We start from the raw sequence: 10859 nt of genomic DNA on the forward strand, positions 1-10859 counted from the left end.
AGCCCAGGAGCTGCTAGGAGTGGGAGTCCCTGGGGTGGCAGTTCTGCAGTGCTGAGGATACCACAGGAAGGGAGGCCAGGGATCAAGATCAAAGTAGATGAGGTAACAGAAACCCAGCCTGCACAGCATACAGGGAGCATCATGGGAGACGTCTGTCCTCAGAGGCTGGGGAAACCAAGGAATAGACTGACTCTAGAGCACTCTTTCTTAACCTGTGGGTCACGGCCCCCTTGGAGGTTAACTGACCCTTTCACAGGTGTTCAGCTAAGACCATCAGAAAACACAGATTTTACACTACGGTCCATAACAGTAACTAAATTATAGTTACAAAGTAGCAAAGTAGCAATGAAATAATGTATGGTGGGAGCATTGGGCAGGTTGAGAAACACTGCTTTGGGGATCCTAGCCCCACCATGCATCCTCTTTGTTCTATGAGCTCACTGTGCCCCTGACCTTATGGCCTGCAAAATACTTACTTTGAATTGTTTTGTGTTTGCTTGGTTAGCAATATAATTTTGTTTGATTTTTCCCTCTTATTGAATATATATATATTTTCTAATACAATATATCCTGATTATGGTTTCCCCTCCCTGTCCCCTCCCAGTTCCTCACAACCTCCCCTTCCATCCCAATCCGCCCCCTTTCTGTCTCTTATCAGAAAACATACAGGCATCTGAGGGATAATGATAAATAAAATATAATAAGATGAAACAAAAACTATTATATCAGAATAGGACAAAACAAGCAAATGGGGGGGGGGCGCGGAACGACAAGAAAAGGCACAAGAAGCATATAGAAACAGAGGCACAAACAAGTGTGTGCTTGCTTACACAGTCAGAAACCCCACAAGAACACTAAACTTGAAGCCATAATATATATGCAAAGGGCCTGTAGTATAAAAAGAGAGAAGAAAATAATTAATAATAATAATAGTAATAAAAATCTAAAATAAAATATAAGATAATTTTTTAAAAAGGAAAAGCCCAGACATGACACAATGAGGCAAGAACCTCCAAACGAACACATTGCACCGTTTTCCGTTGGCTTGGACTGCTGGGCCTTAGCCCACTCTAAAGAGTAGTTTGTTTGCCCAGTGAGACGCCCTTGGAGGAGACTGAATTTTCATATACAAGTGGTTATCAATTGGAGATTGCTTCTAGGTTAGGAGTGGGGCATATGAACACTTCTTTCAGCTCAAGATGAGTTTCGATCCTTATTGGTTAATAAGTTCTCACAGCAGCGTCCCTTACAGAATTGAATGAGTATCGGAAGCATCTTTTCATCAGACTAAGAATGCTCGTCTCTTGCAGAAGATCATAGCTTGAATAGATACTATTGGACTTCACAGTCCAACCTTCAGAGTAATTCAGGTACAAACTCCACACTGGCTGCACAACCCCCTGGGCTACAGGAAGGTAAGGTTGTAAGTGTGTGGCAAGCAGGCAGATCAAAACCTACAGTCAAGAGGCTTCGTTGTGAGACATATCTGACGGTGGCCTAAGCATCCTTTGAGCTAGAGTATAATCCTCTACTTTCTCCGGCAGGCAAAGAACCCGAAGGTCAGCAAACGCAGCCGAGAGGCAGGTGCTAAAACCACTTCTGCTTCCTGAGCCTTTCACCAGCCTCTACCTGGTCACAAATGCAATTAGAAGCATGCTGCTCAGACCCAGTGGAGACAAGGTCCAACGGGAGTGGCCAGCACAGCCCTAGGAGGAAAAGAGACGTTACAGATACTTTTGCTCTTGGTGTTTGGAGACACTTTTTTAACTTGGACAGAAAGGAGCATTTACCTTTTTCATTCGTTTAATTGATACATTAAATACAAGCAACAAATAGGACAGAATTTGGGGGTTCTTATTTTAATGAAGATAGAGCAAGGTCTTCACAGTGTCTACTTCGTTCATCAAAACTGTTTATTGTATTTACAATCCATATTGTTACATAAAGTGTCAGGAGGCACCGTTCGTGCTATTTAAAGATACACTGGTGAAAATTAGAAGCAAATCCTATTTTAACACCCCTACAAACAGATAAGGATCTAAACTACTCTTGCTAGGTTAGAAAACTAGCCCATCATTTAATTCCTCCTAAGAGTTAACCTCTTCCATCATTGCAATGGAGTACAGGATGGTTCAGTCAAAAAGCAGAGTCATCACCCCATGAAAAGTTCCAATAAAGGCCATGCCGCTGCTTTACTCATTGCAGAAGTGCCTTTATGACTGTCAGACAAACCAGGTGAGGTGCCAGAGATGCAGGGCAAAAGATCAAAGTGTTTGTGTTTACTTCTCTGAAATCTGATGGTGCCTCCTGTGCCACACACACACACATACACCCCTTGGTGAATGCTGAAAACTGGAATTCACCCATGTGTCTCTTTTTCCTGTCTAAGATGCAGATGGGGCACATTTTGTGGACTCTATCCATCCCTGCCCCCACACGCACACGTATACCTAGCCAATGGAAAAGAAAAATTAGTTACTCACACTCATCCACTATACAAAGATTTCCAGGCTGCAATGGGAGGGCTTGGCCTCTTCTTGAGGGATGAATAAATAGGTAGCTGTAGCGACAACCTGTGCACAGTCAGGTTGAAGTGAGAACCAAACCAAGGCCCTGTCATCAGCTGCTGGAGACTCAGTTCTGGTGGCATGGAGAGGACCCTTGTCTGTCTGGTAGTCATCTTCTTGGGGACAGTGGCCCATAAATCAAGCCCCCAAGGGCCAGATTACCTCCTGATTAGACTTCGTCACCTTATTGACATTGTTGAACAGCTGAAAATCTATGAAAATGACTTGGTAAGGCCATGTTTGTCACAATGCAATTTAAATAATATTTTTTAATTAACGCAAAAGGAGCCTTTTGACTTGTATCACCAACTCAGAACTAATTCTCTTTGGTTAATTTTCTTAGGATCCTGAACTTCTATCAGCTCCACAAGATATAAAGGTAAGATCGGTTGAATTTATTTCTGAAAATGTATTTTATGTTAGTTTAGAGTCTAACAAGTCAGTAGAATGGTTATGCTTATTTCCAATGACTTTGGGGATTAGTAATTGGCAAAATATTCATTTCCATTTTGACTATGTATCCATAGATTTATTAGTGAACCAAACAATGATATTATAAATATTATAAATTATTTATAATTATATAATATTAATCCTTATTATGACCTATGCTTATATGATACATGTTTACCCTCCAGAGTTTCTAAGACAAACAAGCAATGATAAAAAGCAGTGCTGGGATCTGTTTCTGAACGAGGAACAGATAACTCTGTTTTCAGAGCCTTGGACAGCCTATGACAGCTCTGGAACTGTCTTTGTAATCCTCTTTAAGATAAGAGGCAGCATTTGCATTTTAATAACAAATCTTTGAAAAGAAAGAAAGGATGAGATTTCCAGGCAGGCAGAGAGTGCAGAAATCTCAAGTCTCTGAGTGTAATTCCAGTGTACCTGGGCCTCCGTGAGTCTCCTTGTCTCCTTGTCTCCTTGTCTCCTTGTCTCCTTGTCTCCTGCCTTTGATGAACTTCCCAAAGGGTCAGCCTCTACAGCTCATTCCAACTCTTATGCCACTCATATCCCATGGAGGAGCGGCTTGGCGTTCAGTGTGGAGGGGCTTCTGCTGTCTCTGCTCTGAGAACATCTTTATTCTGGTCTTCAGCTTGGTACCATTGTAAATGAAACTGGGGAAATGCTCACACAGCTAGGCCTTTAATTGCATAAATCGGGAAAACAAGGAGAGTATTGCCAGTAATGAGGGCACCACACAGAGACACTCAAAGAAGAGAATTATGGTAAATGACAGCGTAAAAGTTTAGAAAGTGAGTGAGTCACGCCGCCCCTCTGCTCCACAGTTCACTCTCCAGCTCTGCACATGATCACTCTTGTGTTTACTAGGTCCTTTCAAATGAGTGGCCTCTAAACTGAAAGTAGCTCATTCAAACTTATTGAAAGGACATTTCCAATAAGTGAGAACGTTTCTCAGCGTGTGTACTTGTCAGCATCTCACGCACTGTGTTTGACTATTGCCTGCCTGCAGCCTACACCTTGCAAAGTAGAACACAGGAAAATCCCTCATTTTCAGCTCAGTTGACCCAATGAGTACTTTTTGGATACACTTTCTTAGTAAAAGATACCTTTAAAAGTCTGACTTTTCCTGTAGCCACTTTAATTTTTATCACTTTTACATTGCTAATACACATCACCTATACAAGTTGATGAGATTCTCTGTGATTGTAAACATGCAGAGTCTTGTCCGCACCCTCTGTCCTCTCTCTCTGCACCCTTCCCAGTCTCTAGTAATGTATTTTCTAACAAAAGATGTTTGAAAATCTTACATCTCCATGAGAGGATTTGTCTCATTGAACCTGTATCTTTCTGATGATTTGACCAAGCAGAATTGCCTATGAAGCAATGAGTACTGCTCTAACTAACACCCTCATGCTACACGGGCAGGCAATGCAAAGACAGAGGAAGGCAGTAAGGACTCTAGAAGCTATGTGCCAAGTTTTCAGAGCTAACATCCAAAGCAGGGTCCGTAACAAATTCTACAAAGCTACTGAGATCTGTCACCGCCCCCCTCCCTTGTGTCTCTTGTTCTCATTTATCCAAGGGTTTGCTGCCTCTCCCCGGGTGAACATGGACATTGTGTGGGGAAACTTTGGTTTGCACAGCTGGGGATGGGCTGAGGGTGCTAATCTGGTCCCTAGGGGCCAGGGATGCTAGTGAATGTTGTGGAACGTGTGGAATGGATCTGACAGCAAACTTATCCAGCCCAATATATAAGTATCGGTGTCATTAGGTGTCTGTGAGTATGGTGAAGGCAAGCTACCTAACACCTGATAGGATAATCCATGCTGACTTAGCCAGGACTTTCCTTCCAAAAGATAAAAAAAAACTTTTTTATTTTTTGTCAGAAATAGGCTGTAGGAAATCGATCTTATCTTTTCAGATATCCAGTTGTAGATATCCAGTTGTAGCCAGGTTGCCTTTTATGAAAATCTCTTCTCTGCTGAGGAGAGGAGTGGCTTCTTTACTGGACCTTCCCGTCTGCAAGAGCCAAGACGGTCAAAAATTTCCTCACATTCTTCACTGAGGCCCGGCTGAGAAAAGTAGCCAGGAAACTCGCGGACAGGACTACCTTCTATCTCCGAGCCTCCTGGAGCTCGGAGGCTCCAGATTCCCTCCATCTCCTCACCAAGTCTCCATCCCTCAGGCACTCAGCAGGCCCTGTTTCTCCACTGCTTTTCTGCCTCTGCCCTGCCCTGAAATGTAGCCTGAAGATCCCTACCCCAGATCACACATTTCTAAGACAGGCTGCTCCCTGTAGGACAAAACCAAACCAGTGTCTGTCAGTAGTAGACAGGGAAGGGTGGGGACAGTGAGTGGCACATTCTCTTCCTGATATCACACCTCTCCTCTGTTCTGTGCTGTGAGGCTTTGAGGGCTGAGCCTGGCCATTCCTGGCAGGATAGTCACGGGGAGTTTGTTCTTACGACCCCTCCCTAAGCTTCTTTGGAACGTAGTCTTCTTTCAGTGTACAAATGAAAACGTTAACTCAGCAGATTAAGCCTCTGTGAGAAATGCTGGTTTCTCAGATCATCACAGATGAAGCAGTTAGCGTTTTCAGTTTCAGCTGGAAAATTTACCCCTTTAAATATGAATATTATTTTTTTCCAGTAAGTTAAGCCGGTTGTGGTCAAAAAGAAGAGAAAAGAAAAAAAACTTCAACAAACATGAACATGTGGTTTTCAAGGAAAAAAAAGTGCTATAATTAACGTTTATAAATAGTTTCTATTAAATAAGCATTTTGGCAAACATGGGAAGGCCAGCACTTTGCCCTAGTGACAGGCAAGCTACCTGATAGAAGGAACTAGATAAGCCTCGCTGGGCTTGCTGCTACCTATGCAAAGCAAGGCTGATGGGCTCCTGTTATTAGTCAACATTCACGGTGGCCAAGTGCACGGGTTGGAAAATGCAAAGCAGGCTAGCTGCTCTTTCAGCTGATTGTCCCTGAGAGGATTCCGCAAGGTTGCTGGGAAGGAGGGAAGCTTCTGGGTGGAATCCAGTGGCTTAAATGCACATTGGTAGCATGAAGATGCAGCAACTTCCAGGGAGAATAGCATGCACACGCATGTGCATGCGCATGCATGCACACACACACACACACACACACACACACACACACACACACACACACTTGCTAATTGCTAAAAGAAGCAGCAACCCAGGCAGGAGCTCTTGGATCAGAGTTAAGATGGTTTCAGATGCTCTCTCCCAGAGCCAAAGCTTCAGTCAGCTCGGTGGAAGAGCTCTTGCCCACCGTGCTCTTCCAGTGCTTTCTGTTGTTAAGATTTGGCTTCCTCACTGGGCAGTGGCTATTTGACAGACGCAAAGAGAAGGCTTAGTCTGCTTACTTGTCCAGTCTCCGACACAGCTCTTCTAAAGAAGGTTGTCCTTCCCACTGGTTAAGCAAGTCTTAACTTCTGTGTTTTGACCCTTCATGGGGAATCCTGCCCTACTGAGACAAGGCAATGACTGAGATGTTACGAAGTGTATGGTGGCCAGAGCAGGTGAAATGCCTCTTAGACTGGACTGCAGGAGTGGCCTTACCTTATTCATCTACTAATGAGCTGCACAAACAGCCACTGAGCACTTGCATCAGGCACTGCAGACTAGAGTGCTGCTCTAGGCAAACCACTCAGGGAGACACCTGTGTGCGCAGTGGACACAAGTGACAGATTCTTAGCCAGACCATTGGATCATCTCCACAAAGCTGCCACTGCTCACAATTTATAGCCTCAGAGTTTAGTCATTGTGTTCCTAAACTAAATTCTCTGTCACAGATAGAAATGCTGGGTCTGCTAGCTCAGTGGTAGACTGTTTGCCTATGTATGTGTGGTCCTGGATTCTCTTCAATACCTCCCACACACTTCTACAGCCACCTGCATGCATACACACACACACACACATATACATATATAAACCTGCACACACATAACTCACATACACATCAGGTTCACACACAAACACACATACAAACACACAATCACATACACACATTCACATCCAACCCCACAAAGCTTATACCCACCACTTCAACCTCAGAATGACTTCAGCATAGCACCAGGCAAAGAAAATTATGAAAGGTGAGGGCTCTGCTTGTACCTGTGTGGTAGGAAATGGCTCCTTTTTCTCCCAGACAGGGAAGCTGTTCAAATGGAAAAAACCCTGTCTTTTGCTGAGTTTAAGTGGGGATATGACCAGACCTAATGGAGCCCCTAAAAAAATTCTCAAGACAAAAGTACAAGCAGAAACTGAGGGCTGGAATGTCATTTTTAACCTTTGGAACAATGTTCCTTACCATATGCTAATTATCTTTAAGGTCATTAACATATGCTAATTGTCTCTCCTTTCAGGGGCACTGTGAGCATGCAGCTTTTGCCTGTTTTCAGAAGGCCAAACTCAAGCCATCAAACCCTGGAAACAATAAGACATTCATCATCAACCTCGTGGCCCAGCTGAGGAGGAGGCTGCCTGCCAGGAAGGGAGGAAAGAAACAGAAGCACATAGCTGTAAGATTGTCCTCTGTCATCTTTCTTGTTCACAGTTATCACTAGCATGGAGCATTTAGCTATCTTAGTCTTACCCGTTAGTTGTAACATACTATGCTTCACACATCCACACAGCATCTCCCACCTTCTTGCAGAGTTACTCCATACAAGGTCTACTTTGAGAAGTGGTGTCACCTCCGATAAGTCTTCACTGTCTGTCTAGAAACCCAACTAGAACTGGCCACCACTCCCTCGGCAGTATGTTAACAGAAGTTTCTGGGAGTGAAGAAGCCATTAGGAAGAGAATGTGTTAGACAGTACAAGATATTTCCCTTTTGCCCATGTGCTGGCCATAGCTTGTGTCATCTTTATCGGGGACTAGATCTTAGCTTTCTGCCAAGAAAAGAGAGCTTACAATACCAAGATTAATGTATTACGGTCCCAGGCAAAAGCAGAGTCAATGTTAAATTTAAAGCCCCTTTTTATGGGGCTGGAAGAGTCCAGGCTCCTGTTTCTTTAGGACCCTGAATTTCCTTGTATATTTTCTTTGGCCAACGTATGTGCAATTCAGGGACTCAAGAATCAACTCATTCAAACATTAATCAGAACCTGCAGAGAGGACAGAAAAGAAGTTTCTCTGTCATATTCATTGGTTGTCTGTCCTTCAAGAAATGCCACATGGACTAAAATGAAATCGTAATTACATTATGAAAAGGAGTCTTGTTTCTTCTGATTGCTTGGCCAGGTTATTATGTGAAAATGTCCCTCTGGAACTTTCTTCGCAATGAAAAGAACTGCCTAGGAAGGTAGTGTGTCCCTGTGAGGTCAGCACCAGGAAGCTGAGGCAGGAGGATTGAGACTTCCAGGACAGCTGGGTTATCTGGGTGAGACCTTGTTCAGGAAGCTTTGAAGAAGGAAGTAGGGGAAGAGACAGGGAGGGAGAGAAGGAAAGGAAGGAAGGAAGGAAGGAAGGAAGGAAGGAAGGAAGGAAGGAAGGAAGGAAGGAAGGAAGGAGAAATGGAAGGGGTGGTGCTGACAAATTGACCACAGCTATGAAACTCAGAAAAACTTATGAAACGGTGCTGTGTACTGTAGACCTGGAACCCAACTCTTCTACACCAGGCTCCTTTGTGTAGACGTGAAGAAAGTGAGAACTGTAAAGAGGCCAACTTTCTCCAGGTTTCACAAACAGCTGTGTCAGGATGAAGAAGAACATAGATGTCATGCTGCCTCCAGATGTTCTCACCGTGATACCATGTGACTGAGCATTAAGAAGCAGCCGGGTTGTTTTGGTATTGGAACAGGAATGAGCATAAAACTGAAGGAGAAAGGGGGGAGGGAGACTGATGAAGAGGGAGGAAGGTCAGCCACATTCGAACATTTGGAACATTTGCTCAGTATCCCTAGTAATCAAGTGAATGGAAGTTAAAAGAGGAAATCCTGTCTTGTAATTGTGGAAACAGTGCCCAATAGTGGTAAGACTCGTTGAAGCACAAAGAGGAAACATGTTTTATGATATATAGTCCTTGAGGTATTTATCCCTTTAATCTACTTGATAAGATCTAGAAATTTGATATATATGAAAAATTATCTGCCCAGGTGATCTCTGTAGACTTGTACATAAAAGCTAGATACCACTTCTGTATCTAAAAATAGTAAGTGCTCCATCTGTGCAGGGTGGGGGTGGGTAGGAGGGAGCAGCCACCACAAATCCTGCCCTGAAAGCATATCTAAAGCCCAGGAAACCCTTGTAATTGGTTAAAAACTAACAACAAACAGCATAGAACAACCAGGGTAAAAAGAATGCAGAGGAGGAAGAGGGCGAGGAAGAGGAAGAAAAAAAAGGGGACAAAAAAAAAAACGGATATAATAATTTAAACACAAAAACATTCAGAGTTGTCTCTGAGGATAAAATCACACGTGGTTTCCAGAACAATTTTACAGAATTTTCATAATGCTTGTTACTGAATGTGATTTATGTTCACAAGAGAAGAAATGAATTTTACATAAGTATTTTATAAAGTATGAAGTTTTTAAAAAATAATTTTTAAAGTTTTTAAATTAATTAATTAATTTTTTATTTTGATTTACAGAAATGCCCTTCCTGTGATTCGTATGAGAAAAGAACACCCAAAGAATTCCTAGAAAGACTAAAATGGCTCCTTCAAAAGGTATGCACCTTAAATAATGCATTTCCTTCACTTCCATGTTGTCTCCGGGTACCTCTTGTGCCCAGTGTCTCACAGGCTCTCGTTCCCACAGATGATCCATCAGCATCTCTCCTAGAACACATAGGACCCGAAGATTCCCGAGGACCCAAGAAGATTCCCGAGAACCGAGGAGACGCCGGACACTATAGACGCTCACGAATGCAGGAGTAGATCTTGCCTCTTGGGATTGCGAGCGGAGAAGTACGATATATCATGATAAGAACAACTCAGAAAAGCTATAGGTTAAGATCCTTTCGCTCATTAACTACGCAGACATTGCGGTTCCCTGCACAGACTCCATGCTGTCAACATGGAAAATCTCATCTCAACAAGAGCCCAGCTTCCCATGTCAGGGATTTCTGGTGCTTCTCAAGCTGTGGCTTCATCTTATTGCCCAACTGTGACATTCTTTAATTGGAAGGGGAAAACTAAAGCTTTTAACTCAAAATACAGCTAGGGAATTTGTCCATCTGCAAGAGTAAGACCTCTTATGATCCTAATGAAATGATGTAAGCTGGAAATAATAAGCATAAGATGAAATTGAAAATTGAAGTCGTTATTCTTTAAGAAAAACTTTGTACTTGAAAGCATGTCTGAAGAGTTTACTCATTACCACAAACATCTAGCATATTGATAACTAACGTCTTTATTCTCTACAAGAGAGGCTTTCCATACAGGTACAGTTTTTCTTCTCTATTAGGTCTATCAAAATTTAACCTATTATGAGGGTCGCCCCTGGCCTTCACTGTTTTTCTAAAGTAGCAAGGGTGTAGTAAGAGGCAGGCTTAACTTGCCTTCCTCCCAATGTCAAGTTCCTTTATAAGCTAATTGTTTAATCTTGTGAAGATGGCAACCAAAGCCTGTGGAAGTGCAAACCTCACCATCTTCTGGAGCCAAATAGAATTTTCATGTTTGTAGCTCTCACCTCAAGTGGTTATGGGTGTGCTGTGATGAATCTGCTAACTCCAGCCTGAGTCTCCTCTCCCACATCCTTTCCTTTCTTTCCTCTTTGAAACTTCTAAGAAAAAGCAATTCAAACAAGTTCAGCCCTTAAGACACATTGCATGCACCCTTTTGATAAGTTAAATCCAACC

The 10859-nt window shown here is 42.9% G+C and overlaps 1 protein-coding gene across 1 annotated transcript; it reads left to right on the plus strand.

Annotated features, from left to right (window-relative positions):
- Window positions 1-2648: 2648 nt before the first annotated feature.
- Window positions 2649-9841, plus strand: Il21 (interleukin 21). Its single transcript, XM_021159042.2, has 5 exons — window positions 2649-2795; window positions 2911-2946; window positions 7421-7576; window positions 9649-9726; window positions 9818-9841. Exons 1-5 carry the CDS (start codon window positions 2649-2651, stop codon window positions 9839-9841), a joined length of 441 nt encoding a protein of 146 aa, XP_021014701.1.
- The last annotated feature ends 1018 nt before the right edge of the window (window positions 9842-10859 follow it).

This window comes from Mus caroli, unplaced genomic scaffold (assembly GCF_978045245.1).
Source record: "Mus caroli unplaced genomic scaffold, Mus_caroli_1 scaffold_3, whole genome shotgun sequence".
Lineage (NCBI taxonomy): Eukaryota > Metazoa > Chordata > Mammalia > Rodentia > Muridae > Mus > Mus caroli.